The sequence below is a fragment of the Homarus americanus genome, unplaced genomic scaffold (genome assembly GCF_018991925.1).
Source record: "Homarus americanus isolate GMGI-L3 unplaced genomic scaffold, GMGI_Hamer_2.0 scaffold16712, whole genome shotgun sequence".
Classification (NCBI taxonomy): Eukaryota; Metazoa; Arthropoda; class Malacostraca; order Decapoda; family Nephropidae; genus Homarus; species Homarus americanus.
In genome coordinates, this window is record NW_024757794.1 from 810,291 (window position 1) to 832,276 (window position 21,986).

The 21,986-nt window shown below is 43.9% G+C and overlaps 1 protein-coding gene across 1 annotated transcript in view; it reads right to left on the bottom strand.

Annotated features, from left to right (window-relative positions):
• Positions 1-16,746, bottom strand: part of LOC121857641 — a 30,759-nt gene extending 14,013 nt beyond the window's left edge. Inside the window, exon 1 of the mRNA XM_042353701.1 lies at positions 16,426-16,746. Coding sequence (XP_042209635.1) covers positions 16,426-16,473 — 48 coding nt within the window. The 5' untranslated portion in view covers positions 16,474-16,746. The remainder of the gene's footprint in view (positions 1-16,425) is intronic.
• Between the last annotated feature and the right edge of the window lie 5,240 nt (positions 16,747-21,986).

The following is a 21,986-nucleotide window of genomic DNA, read 5'->3' on the forward strand; positions in this document are numbered from 1 at the left end:
ATCAACAGGTAGACGAGAGACCCAGGTGAGTTTCGTCAGGTAGGTCTCCCGTTTCTCCTAACAACATAGACAGCCAGGCCCGTCCTTTAGGGGGGGGGGGCAAACAGGGGCGACCGCCCGGGGCCCCGCGCGTGTGGGGGCCCCGCGGGGCCCAGCACTAGACCCAGTGACCTCGGACACATTACCTGTTGACTGGTTAATCTGACCTGACGGCTTACGCCACCATCGCAACCGTGACCTTACCATCCATAGCGACAGTCCCATGGGGGTTGATGGGGGTGGGTTCCTCTGACCGCATAAGCTGACTCCGTATATATATTTTCTGGGGCCCCGCAGTGGCTGAGTTGCCTCGGGCCCCGCACCCTCCTAGGGACGGCCCTGTAGACAGCATTCAAGTTTGACGATTTTATACCAACGTCGAGGGATAAATATTCACACGCAGAGGTATAAAAAGTGAAGCGAGATAAAGAAAAATAGGAGGCCAAGGTTAAGGAAGATATGGAGAGGTACGTGAGGAAGAGGAGTTGGTAATACTGTTTGTTCAGGAACTATACAGCACAAGAATGAGATCAATGACAGCACCTGCTTCTCTAATGGTTGATCCTATCCCACCCTCCATTCTCCCTCCCTCATCCCCCTCCCCCCACCCCCTCCATTTTTCCTTCCTCTTCACCCTCCCTTTCTTCTTCACCCTTCCTCCCTCTTCTTCATCCTTCCTCCCTCTTCTTCACCCTTCCTCCCTCCCCTTCACCCTCCTCCCCCTCAACCACCAGTCCTCCTCCTGCCTCACATGCTGCACCTACCTGTTGAGCTTTAATGTTGTCCCTACCGTCTGTTGTGAACGGTAGCGCCTCACCTGTTGTACCCACCTCTAGTTCCCCTCCATCACCTGTTGTTCCCCTCCCTCACCAAGGGAGAGTGAGGGTGGTGGTACAGTATAGGGAGCGTGGGACGATTCGCGAGGAACTGGGTTAAATCAATATACACAGGGTTGTGTGTGTCAGGCAACGGTTCAAACACAGTACAGTACAGTGACGACGTAACCCAACCCAGCCTATTTATGTTAGGAATTGAACCACTATAGTAGCAAAAATAGTAATTCGTTTATCAGATTATCAAGATATAAAGAGTACAAATTAGTTCATACAGTTAACAAAGATGATGACAGATTAACAGTATATCGATAATATAAATGGGGTGACTAGCTGGACCAACCCCAGTCGACCCAACTGTGGATGGGTACGGTGCTTGGTTAAGCGCCACCTACATTGTCTTGTTGAGTACTAATGTTGAATATGAAGGTTGAGTACTAAGGTTGAGTATTCATTGAGTACGAAGGTTGAGTATTCATTGAGTACTAAGGTTGAATATTCATTGAGTACGAAGGTTGAGTATTCATTGAGTACTAAGGTTGAGTATTCTGTACATTAACTTACACACGCACACACACAAAGGAAAACACCGCAAGACAAAATTGAGTTCATGTGACTCTGCAAGTTCTTTACTACAGGGGTCGTCGTCTTTGTCTTCCTGCCCCCCCACCCCCCACTGTTCCTCTACCAGGCCCCCCTCCTCACCCTCACTCACACCCTCACCCTGCACCCTCCCTCACACCCTCACCCTGCACCCTCACTCACACCCTGACCTTGCACCTCCCTCACACCCTCACCCTGCACCCTCACCCCTGCACCTCACTCACACCCTGACCTTGCACCTCCCTCACACCCCTGACCTGCACCCTCCCTTGTAACCCCAGAGAGAGAGTGAAAGAAGCACTCCTGCCATTGCCTCCTTGAGTTGGTTAGCTGTCCAGGTGTCTGCAAGCTGTAGTGATTGACTCTTGAGGCAACACACACACACACACACACACACACACACGAGAGGAAGAAAGAGTGAGAGAGATTGTCACATTTTTCGGTAAAAAATAATAATCCAAACAGGAAAGTACTAAGATTAGATTGTGTTTTACATATTCTGTTGGCATGCGCTCGTTTACCCCCCTCCCACCTCCTCCCTCAAGGTTCAATTTCTCTTTCCTCATCCCTCCCTCCATCTCTTACACTCTATTCCAACTTAACTTTCCTCCTCTCCTCCTCCTCTTCTATCCCCAAACCTGAACAGGATATGACAACATTTCCGGAAGATACAACAGGGAATGTTCTCAGCCAGCCAGAGACCTCAATTCTTACCCCAACCTAAACTAACCTCTATAATATTTTTTTAGCAGTCGTTTCACTTGTTTATATATTTTTTCTTTTCTTTTTTTTGTTTCCGTCGAATTTTTGTTGATTTATTTTATAATTTACGTCGATTTAACGCATTCATTATGTTGACGTAACTTTTTTTTACGGGGATTAGTCCACCCGGGCACAGGTAACTGACCAACATCGAGGCCTGGGGGGCGAAAATGTAATAATTATTATTATTATTATTATAATAATAATAATAATAATAATAATAATAATAATAATAAAGAACCATAAAATGCAGAAATTAAAAAAAAATTAAAAAGTGAGAAACAATATATGTTTGTTGTGTTGTCAATAGTAAGAGAAACAATTGAAACCCTGCAATTGCGTGTAAATGAGGCAGTAAGTCAGATCAGCAACCTGGGACTTAGTCACAGTTTTCAATCAATCAATGTTTCTCGATATATATTTTCAACCCCACTAAGTCAGCAACGCCAGACGTTACCACACCCCGTCTCTGTAATGGCCTCCTCATGTAAACCAGTTTGACGTCAGTAGTGGGGAAATTTCTTGAATCAATTATAGCAGATAGCATCCGATCGCATCTAGAGAAAAGCAAATTTATCTACGACTCTCAACATGGGATTACAATGGGAAAATCTTGTCTAACAAATCTGCTGACGTTTTTTAGGAAAGTCTTTGAGGTAGTAGATAATGACGAAAATTAAGATGTTATTTACTTAGACTTTAGCAAAGCATTTGACAGAGTACCGCATCAGAGGCTTCTGAGAAAAATTAAGGCTCATGGTATCGAGGGGAAAGTTTTAAATTGGATAAAGTCATGGCTCACCGATAGAACGCAGAGGGTCAGCATAGATGGTGTTAAATCTGAGTGGGGCCGTGTAACCAGTGGGGTTCCCCAGGGGTCAGTACTAGGCTCACTCATGTTCATAATCTACATAAACGATCTAGATACTGGGAACAGCAGTGACATAAGCAAGTTTGCGGATGGCACCAAAATAGGGCGGCAGATTAATTCAGGGCAGGATGCAAATGCATTACAGGAGGATCTAAATAAACTGCAGGGGTGGTTTGAAAAATGGCAAATGAAATTCAACACCAGCAAGTGCAGCGTACTTAATATTGGAAGAACAAATACTGATAATGTATACAGCCTTAACAACATCAACCTAGAGAAGTCGACTTGTGAAAGAGACCTAGGGGTACTTGTAAGCCCGGACCTACGGCCTAGAAAACAGTGCGTTAATGTTCGAAATAAGGCAAACAGAGTATTGGGTTTTATATCTAGAAGTGTAAGTAACAAGTGTGCAGAGGTCTTATTGCAGCTATATCTTGCGCTAGTCAGGCCGCACCTCGATTATGCGGTTCAGTTCTGGTGCCCCTATTATAGAATGGATATAAATTCACTAGAGTCGGTGCAGCGAAGAATGACAAAAATTATTCCGGGACTTAGAAACCTTCCATATCAGGATAGGTTATACTTAACTTGCATTCCCTAGAAAGACGAAGAGTGCGGGGAGATATGATAGAAGTATTTAAGTGGGCGAAAGGAATCAATAAAGGGGATATAGGTAAAGTTCTTATAATATCCGAGCAGGATAGGACTCGGAGCAACGGATTCAAGATTGGATAAGTTTAGGTTTAGGAGGGAGATAGGAAGAAACTGGTTCACAAATAGGGTGGTGGACGAGTGGAACAAGCTTAGCAACTTTGTAGTAAGTGCTGGAAGTCTGGAAAGTTTCAAAAGGAGGCTAGATAGATTCATGGATGATAGAGAGTGGTAGTAACTCTCGACAGGAGCTGCCAACCGGCCTATTGCAGACTCCTTATTTTCTTATGTTCCTATGTGGTTTACCTCACATCTACCCCTCCTCAGTGTGGGGGGGGGGGACTCTCCTACAGCTTGAACAATAATAAATGAGTGTGGTTTTACGATCAACTCAAGCGGCTGGCAAATGGGAAGTAAATATTTATTATAAAGTGGTGGCGGAGGTCTCTCTCTCTCTCTCTCTCTCTCTCTCTCTTATTCAAGCTTATATCTACGACAGACGAAATGTTACATCAATAAAGACACATGGCGAGAGAGAGAGAGAGAGAGAGAGAGAGAGAGAGAGAGAGAGAGCTTTGAGGTTTAGTGTCACGTGATGAAACTGCAGACAGACTCTACTCTCACACCTCCTCCACCTCTCCCATCGCCCCTTCCATTCCTCTCCTCCACCTCTCCCTCCCTCATTCCTGATATCATTAGGTACAAGCACAATAACTCGGCAGGCCAATACCCCCACCGCCACCCCACCCCACCCCACCCGCTCCCCTCCAACACACACACACACACACTTGTATATTATTGGTCTATAGTGACCCATTCCCCAATTTAAATTATGTAACTGTATATGTTCATCCATCCGGCTGTCATGCTCTTTCAATAAACCGTTAATTATTAAACTCTCTCTCAACAAATATATTCAAATTTGTTCCATTATTATTGCTATCATAAATACCTTCCCCAACCTCTCTACCACCTCCCTCCCCCTTCCCACCCCTCCTTCCACACCTCTCCCACCCCTCCCTCTTCCTACCCCCTCTCTCACCCCTCCCTCTTCCTACCCCCTCTCTCACCCCTCCCTCTTCCTACCCCCTCTCCCACCCCTCCCTCTTCCTACCCCCTCTCCCACCTCTCTCCCTTCCTTTGATATTGAAACAGTTTACATAGCCAGAAAAACACAGGTACAGAGTGGATAATAATAACAATATTAACATGGCTGAGCCAGTTGACAGCCTGAGCTGCACCTGATATATACCGTACATTATCTCCAAGTCTCCCCCCTCCCCCTCTCACACAACTAAGGCTTTCCAAGACAGTGTTAAGTGTCGACATCAACTAACCGTCTGTACTCCGCTTCAACACTAACACCAACCCTAGCACTATACTGTAGCCCTGGGTGAAGCTGTCACTATACACTCACGTTATGGTGCCTGGGTGAAGCTGTCACCCAGGCACACGTGTCACTATACTCCCACCACTGGTTATAGTGTGATGTGTCAGTATATATCTGTGGTGAACCAGCCCTGGGGATGGTGGGATGGTACACTGTAGGTCTATACTGTACACAATATCCGTCCAGTATGATAGTGACATGTGTTCATATACACTATACTGTATGTAGTCTAAGATATGTTGCCAGTCTATGATGACGAGGAGGAGGATCTCTCTGATGGTGACTCTCTCTCACTGCCGACAAGCCTTCCGTGTACATAAATAAGAGCCCTCACGTGTAATGACGGGGTTGGTCAACAAAGGCCCGGCGTTTATGTTATTACTTGATCTATAACAATCATACGGCCATGACATACACACTACACCAGCCACTTCAAACACACTACACCAGCCACTTCAAACACACTACACCAGCCACTTCAAACACACGTATATATGTTAACTAAGTCACCCCCCACACACACACACGGTCAGTCATATGATTCGCGGCTTATAGGCAAGTCATGATCCCAAGGCGGAGTCACGTACCCTGTGTTAGGGATCCCGACGGAGCCTAGGCCACGGAGTTTCTATAAGGAAGCCTGAGTCACCACGTAGCTTGTCATGGAGCGTGTGTCATGGGGCGTGTGTCATGGGGCGTGTATCATGGAGCGTGTGTCATGGGGCGTGTATCATGGAGCGTGTGTCATGGGGCGTGTATCATGGAGCGTGTGTCATGGAGAGTGTATCATTACTCCTAAATCTCTCTCGCAGTCGGATTTCTCTATGGCATCGTTGTTCATCTGGTATCTGGTTTCCCTGTTTACATCTCCTATACTGAGTACTTTACATTTGTCCACGTTGAATTTCATCTGCCATTTTTCAGACCATTCGAAAAATTTGTTTAGATCTCCCTGTAGTTTTGCGGAGTCTTCGTCAGATTTAATAACACGTTATTTTAGTGTCATCAGCAAATTTACTTATGTTGCTGTCTATGCCGATATCTATGTCGTTTATGTATATAATAAATAATAATGGTTCAAGTACTGAGCCTTGGGGAACGCCACTAGTGACGTTGCTCCAGTGGGATTTAGTGCCGTTAATGCTCACTCGCTGTTTCGTCCTGTAACCACGCCCTAATCCATTTAAGGATATTGCCTTTGATGCCATGAGCTTCTACCTTTCTAATTAGTCTTTCGTGGGGGACTCTGTCGAAGGCTTTGCTAAAGTCGAGATATACCACATCATAATTGTGCCCCTCGTCCACCGATTCGAAAACTGATGAAAAGAATGTTAAAAGATTAGTTAGACATGAACGCCCGCTTGTGAAGCCATGCTAGGAATCATTGATCAATTGGTGCTTCTCCAGGTGATTTCGAATAGAGTTTGAAATGATTGCTTCCAGTAATTTGCCTACTATTGATGTTAGACTGATTGGGCGGTAGTTAGAGGATAGTGATCTAGCCCCCTTCTTGAAAATCGGTATTACATTCGCTATCCTCCAGGATTCTGGTACTACACCTGTTTTTAAGGACATGTTAAACAACTTTGCTAAGGGCATACTAAGCTCTTCTGTTGCTACTGTTATTATTGTTAATGTGTGTGCTAGTTACTGTTATATACACCGTTGCTGACCCCCCCCCCCTCTCCGTTACCCCTTGGTGCCAGTGTTGTTGCTACTTGACACCCTGAGACATCGTCCCTGGCACCAACTAAGACACACATGACATAACCTTCAGTCACCTCCTGCTGAGTGCCCCTTCCTGGCCTACCTCACTCACTCACTCCTTCCAAGACTTAAATAATGACACTGACCATAATTATTTAAGGTAACACAATTCATCCCGTCCACACCCCCCTAAGGAAAAGTTCCGTCATGAGGTAGACCCGGGAGTAAGAGGAGTCACGGGGCTGCACCACCAGTACGAGGTTCACCGAGTCAGACAGGTATACAGTATAATCCAGAGGTCACTGACGTCATCACAGTGGTCGATAAGGCTGGATTCCTCTCCCTTTACCATCCTAGATTGACTAATACATCTGTCATGCTCTCCCTTCCTTACTCACACCCTCCCTCAATCATCCCCTCCCTCCCTCCCTCACCCTCTCCTTCCCTCCCCCACTCCTGTAGCAATAACAAAGTTTGATTTCAATTTCTCAACACTCGTCTCATTGGTCAGTGTGGCGTAATGTGTGTTGTGGGGGGGAGGAGTGTGGTGGCGCGACTGTCCGAAAACAACCTCGATACAGCGACTGTCAACAAGCAGGGAAGATATGAGGGGTGTCCGAAAACAAACAACTGGGTTTTATAGTTAATGTCCGAAAGTTTGGGGGTATAAAAGTGTCCCATAATAAAAGGTGAAGAGAGAACACTACCAGAACTAACAGAGGGTCGCGGTGAGTTATATTACGTTAGGTTGGGTTGGATTGGGTTAGGTTAGGTAAGCAAGGTTAAGATTAGGAATGATCAGGTTTAATAACAACAGTAAGGGAAGGAACATTTAGAGAAACACACACACACACACACACACACACACACACCATTAAGGATAGCCTCTAGTATATGAAGAAAAAAAACATGACGTCTACAGTGGAACAGACATACAACAGAGTTCACAGAGTTCACTTCCATCTATTACTGACTACACGAGTCACATGACTGACTGATCATGTGACTTACCAACATAGGCCCTGATTGGTTCTAATTTATCGCGCGATTTATGCAACCAAGTACTACCGCACGCTAAATGGGTTGCTCCCGAGGTTTTGGCAAGGCAGGTTTTCAAATATTGATTCCTTTTAGATATTTTTTGTTCTGTAGTAAAATAAAAATCGAGTCATGGGAATTATCAAGAGTATATTATAGAAAAACCAGCACGGAAGGGGGAAGGAGGAGAGAGGGAGGGGTAGGTACTTAGACGGTGATGGGGTAGGGAGGGAGGGGTAGCGAGGAGGGGGTACGGAGGGGTAGCTACTTAGACGGTGATGGGGTAGGGAGGGAGGGGTAGCTACTTAGGCGAGGAGGGGGTACGGAGGGGTAGCTACTTAGAACCCGGCCATGAGGAGGAGGTGTAGATTGAGTCACAGAAGCCAATATAGTAATAGCCACTACCACCACCACCTGCTGCCAACCACACACATCGTCTTTACCTGCTTATCTATTTTAACACACTACTGTACCATCCTGACTTAGGTGTATGAGTACGTGTGTAGGTATGGGTGTGTGTGTGTGTAATAATAATAATTAACGGTTTATTGAAAGAGCTTGGCAGCCAGAAGGCTGAAAATATACAGTTACATATTTGGGGAATGGGTTTCGAATTACAAATAATATACAAGTAACATAAGTGATACAAATAAGACATATAATAACTAGATGGGGAAAAGCTCAAACTACAGTGCATTTCAACATAGTGACAGTGCAAGAAGTAGTATTTACTGGGAGTGAATACACTGGTTTATTACAAGTTATTGATAATTTTTACAATGGTTGGGACTGGGCTGTTCTTATAGCGATCAGTTCGTGCACATATGGGCTGGATGCGGTTGTGGTGTCGAACAGCAATTCTCGGGCTAGGGATCTCAGGTGGTAGTAGGGCCGGTGTCGAGGATGGTGTAGAAGCTTCTTACCAAATTTGCAGATGAGGTCGTGGTGATGGTCAGTGAGAGTCGAAAGGGTCAGTGTGTTGAGCGCTTCTTGATATGTGGAGTAGGAAGGGGAGAGAATAATCTTGCATGCCCTCTTTTGCACTTTTCTAGGTGTTTACGTTGTGTGGCATTTAGGGAGGAAGACCAGGTGGGGGAGGGCATAGGTGAGCTTGGGAAGTATGAATGTTGTGTAAACACTGAGGAGCTCGGTGCAGGAACTCCGAGGACTTGAGTCGGCGGAGGAGGTGGAGACGGAAACTGGAGGATTTGACAACTTCACTTAAGTGTGGTTTCCAATTTAGTTTGTTGTCTATGGTGACGCCGAGGAGCTTCGTGGAATCTACAACCTGGAGTGTGTTCGGACCTAGAGTAATGGAAGGAAGTGGGACAATGTCGGAGGAGAGGTTGATGTGCATAACCATGGTTTGGTATGGTTGATGGTGACATGGTTGTTGGTGTCCCAGTTTTGGAGACTGTTCAATAAATCCTGAAGGGCGGTATAGTGTGTGTGTGTGTGTGTGTGTGTGTGAAATAGTGTGTTGTAATATTCTGCTGAGGTCTAATTGACTACAAAATTCTACTAGGCTTCACAGGTTTCCAAGGCTGTCTGTTTCTACGTTACCCTGATGCTGAATTATAACAGTATAAAACCTACTTTTTTATACTTTTACGCCAGATAGCTTTATTAATTTATTATAAGATAACTCCGTAATTATCAGATTTATGATAACACTTAAGACCACTCATAAAAAAAATATGGCAGTATTTAACACCAATCTTGTCCCCCGCTAAAAAAAATATAACACTACACTTGTAAATAAACGTCTCAGTTTATAAATTTACGCATTTTATTAACAAACTATATTAAAAAATTACCATCCCCCCTCCCCCCCCACACAGTAGTCATCACAGCTCCCCCACTCTAGAATGTTAAACTTTTGACTCATAACATTGGCGAGTCTTCTTGTTGCCCTAAATAACAAAACCGACGCTGACAACTATTTGGGTTCTGACTCTTGTAAAACTGACCACATTAAGTGACCTTCCTACGTCTTGAGTGTGATGTAGGGATGCATGACGACCCCCCCCCCACACACCCGTCAAGAACTGTCGATAAAGGTATAACAGATTAATTAATGTTATGGTTAGGCACTAGAGAGGTACAGGATGTGTGACCAAAGACTGATACATTGTGCCAGACGAGAGGTGACTGCTGTCGAGGCAGTTGTGGCTGTAACCCAAGTTGTTTAGGAACAAAAGAGTTAGCCCGGAAGCTGTGTGTGTGTGTGTGTGTGTTGTAGTTACGTCCGGATACAATCGTTTTATTACACTGGTAGAGCAATAAAGATGGCGGACAACACAAAAGTATCAGGAGAAATGTGACAATTGATAAGGATGAGGGGGGCAGGGAGGGAAGGGCGAGGCAGTACACGTACAGATAAGAACATAAGAAAATAAGGAGTCTGCAATAGGCCGGTTGGCCTGTGCATGGCAGCTCCTGTCGAGAGTTACTACCACTCTCTATCATCCATGAATCTATCTAGCCTCCTTTTAAAACTTTCCAGAGTTCCCGCACTTACTACAAAGTTGTTAAGCTTGTTCCACTCGTCCACCACCCTATTTGTGAACCAGTTCCTTCCTATCTCCCTCCTAAACCTAAACTTATCCAACTTGAATCCGTTGCTCCGAGTCCTATCCTGCTCGGATATTATAAGAACTTTATCTATATCCCCTTTATTGATTCCTTTCACCCACTTAAATACTTCTATCATATCTCCCCGCACTCTTCGTCTTTCTAGGGAATGCAAGTTAAGTTTCTTTAACCTATCCTGATATGGAAGGTTTCTAAGTCCCGGAATCATTTTTGTCATTCTTCGCTGCACCGACTCTAGTGAATTTATATCCATTCTATAATAGGGGAACCAGAACTGAACCGCATAATCAGGCCACACCTCGATTATGCGGTTCAGTTCTGGTGCCCCTATTATAGAATGGATATAAATTCACTAGAGTCGGTGCAGCGAAGAATGGGATGGGACTGACGAGGTGGGAGGCAGGGAGGGAGGGAAGGAAGTGGGGAAGGACTGAGATGGAAAAGGGTAGGTAGGTAGGAGCATAGGAAAGGTGAGAAGCTAAGATAAACGGGAGAGGAGGTAAGATAAGAATGGGAGGAAGGCAGAAGAGCGAGGGAGGAAGATGGAAGAGGAAGGATGGAGGAAAGTTAGGAAAGGGAAAGAAAATAGGGAAAAGGGGATAGGTTGGAGGGGAGGGCATGAGGGATAAGGAATTGTGAAGGGCAACTGACGGTGCTATAAATCAGTGTTGCCAACCCTGTAAGACACGTGTGAAACCCTCCCTCTTGTGCCAGGGAAGCTCAGTTGGGAACCACAGCTATTATATAACGCTGCGGGTAGTAACAAGTGATGAAGCAAGGTCACCGGAGCCTAGTCCTGCCCAGTGTGGCGGGAACCTGTCGCTGTCTGGCCGAGGAGTCGAGTAATTACATTCTTGACACAGCAAGTGGTGGTACAACTCACCCACCTGTGGCAGCGCTGTTGGAATATTTCACTGCTGCCTCAAACTCCACAACTCCAAGTAATCAGCGAAAATAAATTGCAAACATCTGTAAAGAATACTAATATACGACCAGTCTTCATTAGTGCTGTTTCCACACATCACGAGGAGTTTGTTATAAAGAGGAATACCTAAATACTTACACAATCTGTTTTGGACGTTTACTTCGTTTGTTTAGAATAGAGACAAGAGTAGGTCGCTCTGTCCCCAATACAAAGATGACGAGAGTTAACTAAAAACTAAGGAATCAGAAGATTAATATGACAACAAATATAGAAGAAACATATAAAAATAAATAAAAACAACCCGGATGAAGACGATATATGTTAGAGCACAATAAAGCACCAATGGCAGTGAATGGTTTTGCCAGACGGAGTTACAGGTGCCTGACTGAACCGGCTTTGTTACTGTGCACACTTAACTCACTTTATCGTTGACTTGGCAAGACTTCCTCCCCGAGCATCGTTGCCAGTCCCCTCCCCCAACCAACCCCCACACCTCCCACTACCCCCAAGCAAAAGCATATCACAACCTGTTGATAAATTGTTTACTATTGTTAATCATTTCCCGCCACTCAATACAAAGTTATTTCCTTAAACAACATTTTTAAATAACCAAGAACAGTTTAACAGCCAAGAATTTTAAACACAAGGCCATTGCCATTGCCGCCCTTACAAGAAAGCTTGCATCCTCTTGCTGCCATCATCTCCAGGCCCTGACGGCCTGCCGCCTTATTCCTCTGGAAAAGAAACCAGGATGTAGACCTATAGGGGTGGGGGAAGTGCTGAGGCGGATTATCGGAAAGTGCATAATGGAGGTGGTAAAGGACGATGTCAGGGCAGCAGCAGGGAACCTACAAGTGTGTGCTGGCCACCAGGCTGGTGGGGAGGCGGCCATTCACGCCATGAGATTGATATTCGAGCAGCGTGATTGTGAGGCCGTTCTCCTGGTGGATGCTTCAAACGCATTCAACATACTTAACCGCAAGGCTGCACTGCACAACATCAAGATCAAGTGTCCTAGCTTTGCGATGTATGTTGAAAATTCGTATAGGAATCCATCAGACCTCTACATAGTAAACAACAAGGCTCTACGAGGTGATACCATCCTGCAGTCGACTGAGGGAACAACACAGGGGGACCCCGTTGCAATGGCAATGTATGCAATAGGCCTATCAGTGCTCCAACAAGAAATAAAGTTTGAAACAACTGGGGTCAAACAAGTGGCATATGCTGATGACCTCACAGGAGCAGGAAAAGTGGAGGACATCAAAAAGTGGTGGGACCTGGTAACAACGCGAGGTCCACAAATAGGGTACCACCCAAACGCCAGTAAATCCTTCCTCATCGTGAAGCCAGATCATTATGATCGGGCTTTGGAGGTTTTCGGCGAAAGTGAGGTCAAAATAACTAAGGACGGCCAAAGACATCTAGGCGCAGTAATTGGCACTACGGACTTCAAGACCCAGTACGTATCGGGAAAGGTGAATGAGTGGGTTAGCGAAATCCAAGCTCTATCGGAGATCGCTAACACAGAGCCACATGCGGCCTTTGCAGCATTCACCCATGGAGTCAAGCATCGTTGGAACTACCTGATGCGTACCATCCCTGAGATCGGACCCCTCCTCCACCCTTTGGAAGAAGCAATCAGTGTCAAGTTCATTCCCAAACTAGTGAAACACCCTGACTTAACCCGAGCAGAAAGAACACTTCTTGCACTTCCACCAAGACTGGGAGGGATGGGACTAACTAATCCAGAGGAGATTGCTGACTCTGAACATCAAAATTCACTTAAGCTCACGGCAGCCCTCACTGACCACATAATAGCCCAGAATGCAACAGGGGAAGTGGACACCAGCGAAGTTAATAAGATCCGTAGGTCCATTACAACAGATCGGCAGCACTGCCAAAATGACATGTTGCAGCAACTATTGCTGCTGGTTCCAGAAAATTTGACAAAAAAAGTTGCTATAGCGCAGGAGGTGGGCGCCTCGAACTGGTTAACTACGTTACCGATAAGGGCAAATGGTTTCAGCCTTAACAAACAAGAATTTACAGATGACATTGCTCTAAGGTACGGTTGGCCAGTAGATGGTTTGCCCTCCCAATGCGTGTGTGGCTCTCCCTATGATGGCGATCACGCCATGGTCTGCAAGAAGGGGGGCTTCATATGCATGAGGCATGACGAGGTAAGGGATCTCACAGCAAATATGTTGAAGGAAATCTGCCGGGACGTCATGGTAGAACCGACCCTCCTTCCACTGGATGGCGAGATCTTCCAACATAGGACTTCAAACACTTCTAACGAAGCCCGTGTGGACGTCAGTGCTCGAGGATTCTGGACGCGGGGACAGCGAGCTTTCTTCGACATCAGGATTTTTGATCCCATGGCCGTTTGTCACCGTAACCTAGCTCTCGATGCTGCGCATAGGAGGAACGAGAACGACAAGAGAAGGGCATACGGGGAGAGAATACAAAATGTTGATCAAGGCAGCTTCACTCCTCTAGTGTTCACAACCTCGGGTGGGATGGGCCCAAGTGCAAGATGTTTCTACGCCAGACTCGCGGAGCTGATCTCCGAACAGAAGCAGCAGCCCAGAAGTTATGTTACAGCCTGGATGAGATGTCGACTGTCCTTCTCTCTCCTTCGGTCGGCTTTGCTCTGCCTCAGGGGAACGAGAGCTTCCGCCCCTACTCCGACAACTGCTGCAGATATTGACTGAGGCTACAGTCACTGAATGCCGCATAGATCTGCGGCTCAACTAATTTAACACAGATAGGATAGCTTCTTATGTATTAGGATATTTAATATTAAGGTAAATAAATGGTGGCGAAGGTGTGGCTATTGGGGGAGGCTGGAGGCCACGTTAAAAAAAAAAAGTAGTATTAGTAGTCGTAGTAGTAGTAAAGAAAATTTAGGCTACAGACGGCCGCTAAGACAAAGGAAACACGTGCATTAGCAAACAATAACAAAATATCACAGTCCAACAGAGACCATTACTAAGACTCCTATGCAACCTAACCTACTCACACTACAACACTGTCTGATTATTCTGCTACAGATATTCCATAATATACCGGGTTATACCCTCTAACTTTAGAATAAAAAGTATACTCTGTAGCTTAAGTCGTTCACCAAGTTTCTCAGCTCATTCACAATTCTGGTGGACAGTGTAACGCTCTCCTCCCGACCCCTCCCCTCTTTATACCTAGAGTAAACAAAAGATTATATTTACCAAAAGATGCAGTTAACAGACCACAAAAACATTCCGGTACGGTTATAAGTAATGATTTTATGCCAGTTATAAACATGTTCATTTTATTGTGTAGTTGTTCGCTATATATAGCTACAGTTTTGAAGATTCTGTAGAGCTGAAATTTGGCAAAGAGATGCACACGAACCCGAAAATGTCACCAAGATGGTATTTTGGAGTTAAAGTTCAGCTACTGGTCTGGAACCTAATGAGCGCTTCCAAACATTTTCCGTAAACACTCTTATTCTAGATTGACGTTGAACTTCAGTGTATGTCAACGTCGCTAGGGTGACAACAGTAATATGCTTAATGATTATAATGAAAGCGGAAATAACCATAAAATAATAAATGAAAGAACAGCATATAATTACAAAAATTATAAATACTTATATCATACTGTCCTATTCTATTAAAGAGAGTACCAGAGCAACAACAATGTAATTATAATACAAGTCAGGATGCCAGTGATAAAAATAACAATGACATTAATATTTTATTAACTAATTCAAGACATATAATTAAAATGGCTACAGACGGCGAACTAAAATAAATAAAAACGTTTATAATTAAGATATCCTACACACACACACACACACACTCTCTCGCGTGCAAGTCTGACGACATCCTGACCTTAAAACTTTCCTGTCATTACCAACTCTCACAGCCCTGAGAGAATGTCACCTTTCTACGGTATATTGGAAGTGGGGGTTAAGTTGGGGAGTTAAGAGAGGAGAAGGATGAAACAAAGCGGTAGAGAAAAAAGAATACTCAATTCCAGGTTGTGGAAAAAGACGAGAAACTCACCAGGCCGGCGGTAACTGGTACCACAGCTGGTGAATGATGTCATGCAGCCACAGCCCTCCTCCCCGGCCACACTACACTTGCAGACACCAGCAAACAAAATATTATCCAAGTTTCATATGAGAAACAAAATAGTAATAATTGTAGCCTAATTGTAATCCCTAGAATGAAGGCGCTCGTTGTGGTAACACTGATCGAGCAAGTTACTTAACCTCTCCAATCATTTGATACTCCTGACCGGTCACCTTTATATTTGTCAGTAATTTCTTATGCGTACCTTACTGCCACGTTCTAGTTACAATATATGGAAAATGCGAAACTACATACTTGCTATAACAGACGTTTATGTGTAATATCAGTTACAATAAGCTGACATACTTTAGAAACATTCAACATTTGCACTAGGGTTTCCTAATTTTCCTCAAAGCACGATTGTATTTCACTATGTTCGTGTGTCGTTAACTTTATAACTTGGTGTGTGTAATATAAATGTTTTAGAAACTACGGAACCATAGTTTACACGCCTTTGACATCCAATTAAAATCAATAACTTGAAAAACATGACAAAATGTATAAATAATTGTCAGACAGGTATTCTGAACATTAACTTCTGAATGAAACAAGAAATGAATTCATTGTTTCCCAACTTGGTCATTTGTCACCATCAATCACATATAATTCTTCACTATGGACTTTTGCCGAGTGTGACAACCTGGCAACGGAAGCCTCAGGTAAGTGCAGTGATGCTCCTAACTTAAAGTTATGGCATTTATTATCAATGCTGCCAAGAATACATTATTGATTTTAATCTTCGAAAAACGCCATTAGGCCTTCCAGTCACGTGAAAATTATAATGTAAGTCACCTTCACGTCACTGTTTCCTGGAATAAAAATAGAAATATTACGTTTAAATGTGAAAAATAAAAACTCCCACAGTAAGCATTTTCACGCTTAATACTTACCGACGGAGCACTTCGACGAAGCGTTGATACAACGTTGTTCACAGCCATAGTTTAATGATTTCGTTACTATCTTAGTCACTTTCGCACACTGCTGTAAAATTGTAAATAGTATCACTCCCGGTCTGAGGTGGGCGACCGCCGTACTGAATTTGTTCACGTTGGTGAGTTTGGTGTTGGGTGCCGGGGCGGGGCTGCCTTATTTCCTCTCTCCTTCAGTTTGTTTGTAACAGCATTATTTTCTTAGTTTACCTCATTGATGTACTCAGCATAATGCACAATAAATTCTATGTTTCATATGAAAATGGAGCTTGATAAGTAATCAACAAGTTTTGCTTATTTGGTTTTTCAGCAACAGCTGCCATTTACACGCTGCCGGACGTACGATTTCTCTCCACTGGCACTTGTATCTTTAAGACTCCTCTTTTTCCACAATTCCCTTAACTAACACTATATCCAGTTCATATTTGCTGAAGTATTGTAAAGAAGTGACGTAAAGGGTATAACCCATATATTAAAAAGCCGGTAATTTAGTATGTGGCCTAAGACGACTCACGCGCCGCACGACGGTGTAGATGAACACGTGATGTGCTGCTGACCAATAGCCTTAAAGCTTGACTCCACTAAGCAGGAAAAATGTTGACGCTGGTTTTACATGATGTTTGCATGGAAGAGCAGTGAGATGGTAAGTTGCCTGCTGCCATGTGTGAGTGACTCATGGATGTGTATTCATAAGTGTTTCTTTACTCATTTAGGACACATTGTAAGCTTCAAGTGATAAATTAAGATAACTTCCAGTAATCTTTGTTAAACTATGATTTGAAACTAGGTCATATCTTTTCACTGTCAATGAGGTTAATTAAAGGTAAATGTTAAATATTTACTTAACACTGTACAGTACATAACATTTCAAATTCCAGAAATTGGTATGACAAGTACTCGCTCACCACATATATTATCTATGATGCCATGCCCTATTTTTAGATTTTAAATATGACTTGAATTTTAAGATAATACTATTGAATAATCCATTAGTATTTTTCATAATTTAATAGAGGAAACACATTAGAATTATGTAATATCAGTAAATATAATTAAGGGAAAATACTAAGGCACGGACGGTTCTCTAAGCAGTATGAGTACTGTATGGTGAGGTACTGAAGGATTTTACTAACATACTTATCATAGCGATGGACGTGTGTAACCAGACCAGACTTTCAGAGACACATGAATATTTGTCGTAGGTACTGTACATGCACCATACCACCAGCTAAGGGAGATAATTTTCTAGAAGTGCTTATGTAACTTTATCTCATAACTGGTGCCAGGTTAGAAGCCTGAGTGTAATATGATGTTATTTTTTTATGTTTTGTATTTCAGCCCAAGTCAATCGGTGAAGTGCATTCATCTATCAACACGAAGACACTTCATCGTAAGAAGCTTTCAGAAACAGGTCATCCATCTGATAGGCAGTAGTCTCAGTACTAGATCAAGCAGGTTGGTGGCGGTGCTGTGTCCTCCAGTGACACCTTGATCTGGCCAGACGTGAAGAAGTTATGCTATCGTAACATTGTAAGAATGTATTATGAAACGAACTTCCTTGGTTAGGCACACATGTTGCGGACTAAATAACATGGGTGATGACGTCTCCAGGTCTGGCGAATGGCATTTTCAGTTGGTGCATACGTGACAAAATCGTATTCTCAAAATGCCATTTTGGGACATTTTGGTTGAAGATTATTTTCTAATGCATCGCTAAACAGAAATATACAGTACTAAACTTATTTAATATTAAATCATGGCAATAACAAGTGATTAATTATTCTAAGCTCATATAAGCATAAACAAGTTATAACTTTATAAACATCTTAATATACTCTACTATTACCTGGGATAGCTACATTATAAATTAGTAAATTAACTTACTTGACAAGTTAGCACGTGTTTGTATCTAGAAGAGTTTACCTTCAAACAGTTTATTCTGCCAGTATCGTTTTCTCTGTATCAGAGAAAACGTAAACACGAGGAAGACTAACTTTAATATTTATTTACCGACACTTATTATGGTACCACTGAATGCATTCTCAACGTGTTGCAGGTATTAGTAATACTTATTTGTAGGTAATGCAGGTTATCTTTCAAAGCATGGCATTATAGCATTGTCAGCCTATTACTCACGGTCCTAGTGGTCAGAGTCCGCAGCCTGTGTGAGAAGACTCGTCTTCAGAATTAAAAGAGGTTGCCGAATAAGATAACACAATAAGAGGCTCTCGTTATCAAATATTGTTACGGTGACTTTCCTGGCGAGGGAAAGACTGAGCCTGATGAGGACGGTGATGACTGTGAGGGAAAATTAATATGCTATAATATATGAATTTAATGTACTGAAACGAGTGGTAGTGAGCCCGTCTAGTGCAACATCAGTGAAATACCTTGGGTTTCTGACTTACCTATCTGGGCTTAATTATGGCTCTTGCGTATCTGGGGAATTTATATAAATAATAAAATAAATAGAAGCAATGTTTGGATAAAAATTATTTTAATAAATGTTACATGTGCCTGAGCTCATACAGTGCCCCTTGAGTTGGACCATTGTTGTTCATCGTGGTATTCTGTCTAAAGGATCTGTGGTCGAAATGTTGACTTTTGATAATTAATTTGATTATTAAGTGTCATCATATTAATTCGCATAATTAATTATATTGCTAATTGATATGAGAACACTTAATTATCAGAATTAATTATATCAAAATTTCAAAATTTCCACCACAGATACTTACTTAACGTGTGGAGGACTACCTCTACTGATATCTGGAGCAAAACTAATTCTTCGACCCAAAATATATATTTAAGAATAGTATTGGTGTGATATTGCCACACGCCGCTATGTTGCCAAATTTATTCATCCTTTTCCCCAACAAGCGACGACACTAACGTATACCAAATAGATAACTAATGATCATAGACTAAATAAAAAGAATCAACGGAGTGTAATACAAATTGTCTGATGTGTTGACGTCTACTTAAAGCTTCAATAAACCGTTGATGACTCGGAGTGTTTGAAGTTCTTGTGGTGAAATATTTGCCCTGGGAGCCAATTCACATAAATTACTTAATGTGGCTCAGTTAGTGTGTCACAGTGGCCAAGATTTACTGAAATTTTGTGATGGAGATGAAGAGTTGGATGTGTGTGAGGGCAGTTTGGTGTAAGGAGCTGCGGGTGTGGCGCCAACCTCTCTATTGTGCTCAGATTGTCTATTTTATCATCCTCTGTCGCGCTGCCCTCATCTTGTCAACCAGCGCTCCGGGACGTGACTTGGTACACACACACATACACATATACACATATTAACTCGTGCACATGTACATCAAGGGTCACAATAACAGGGGTGAAATTATATTAAACATGGGACCATAACCCAGCACCATCACGGCACCACAACATAGGAGCATAGCACAGCACCACAACACGGCACCATCACGGCACCACAACACAGGACCATAACCCAGCACCACAATACAACACCACAGCACCCACAACACAGGACCATAACAGCACCACAATACAACTTAACCCCACAGCACCCACCACAACACAGGATACAACCCACTTCCCCAATACAACAACACAGCACCACAACACAGGACTATAACCCAGCACCACAATACAGCTTAACACAGCACCACAACACAGCACCATAACCCAGCACCATCACGCTTTACTTGCCAGGGAGCATAGGACAGCACCACAAACAAACACAGCACCACAACACAGCACACAATACAACACCACAGCACCACAACTTTGGACCACCTTAGCACCACAATACAACACCACAGCACCACAACACAGGACCATAGCAGCACCACAATACAACACCACAGCACCACAACACAGGACCATAACCCAGCACCACAATACAACACCACAGCACCACAACACAGGACCCATAACCCCAGCACAATACAACACCACAGCACCACAACACAGGACCATGTAGCACCACAATACAACAACACAGCACCACAACCACAGGGACCTAACCCAGCACCACAATACAACAACTTTGCAACACCACAACACAGCACCACAATACAACACCACAGCACCACAACACACAGGACCATAACCCAGCACCACAATACAACAACACAGCACCTAACACAGGACCATAACCCAGCACCACAATACAACCTAACCCACAGCACCACAACACAGCACCACAATACAACACCACAGCACCATAACACAGGATATAACTCAGCACACCGGCTACAACACCTGGCACCACAACCTGGGACCATGGCTTAGCACCACAATACAACACCACAGCACCCATAACACAGGGACCATAACCCAGCACCACAATACAACACCACAGCACCACAACAGCACACAATACAACACCACAGCACCACAACACAGGACCACATAACAGCACCTGTCTAGCTGCTGGCAGCACCCACAACACAGGACCATAACCCAGCACCACAATACAACACCCACAGCACCTACAACACAAACCACAACACCACAACAAGAAAGCACCACAACAAGCACCACAATACAACACCAGCACCACAACACAGGACCATAACCCAGCACCACAATACAACACACAGCACCACCATAACACAGGACCATAACCCAGCACCACAATACAACAACAGCACCACAACACAGGACCATAACCCAGCACCACAATACAACAACACAGCACACAACACAGGACCATAAGCAACACCACAATACAACAACACAGCACCACAACACAGGACCATAACCCAGCACCACAATACAACACCACAGCACCACTTTAAAACCACAACACCCACAACAAGCACCACAACAAAGCACCACAATACAACACCACAGCACACCACAACACAGGACCATAACCCTTTTTCACAATACGCGCCCTACAGCACACCATAACACAGGACCATAACCCCAGCACCACAATACAACACCACAGCACCACCAACACAGGACCATAACCCAGCACCACAATACAACAACACAGCACCACAACACAGGACCACCAACCCAGCACCCTGATACCAACACCACAGCACCATAACACAGGACCATAACCAGCACCACAATACAACACCCACAGCACCACAACACAGCACCACAATACAACACCACAGCACCACCAACACAGGACCATAACCCAGCACCACAATACAGCAACACCACAGCACCACAACACACAGGACCACTTAACCCAGCACCACATACAACACCACAGCACCCTAACAAAACCACAACACCACAACAAAGCACCACAACAAGCACCACAATACAACACCACAGCACCACAACACAGGACACCAACCCAGCACCACAATACAACACCACAGCACCACAACCACAGCACCACAATACAACACCACAGCACCACAACACAGGACCATAACCCAACTTTGTAATACAACAACACAGCACCACAACACAGGACCATAACAGCACCTACAATACAACAACACACAGCACCCACAACACAGGACCGCCAACCCAGCACCACAATACAACACCCACACAGCACCACAACACAAAC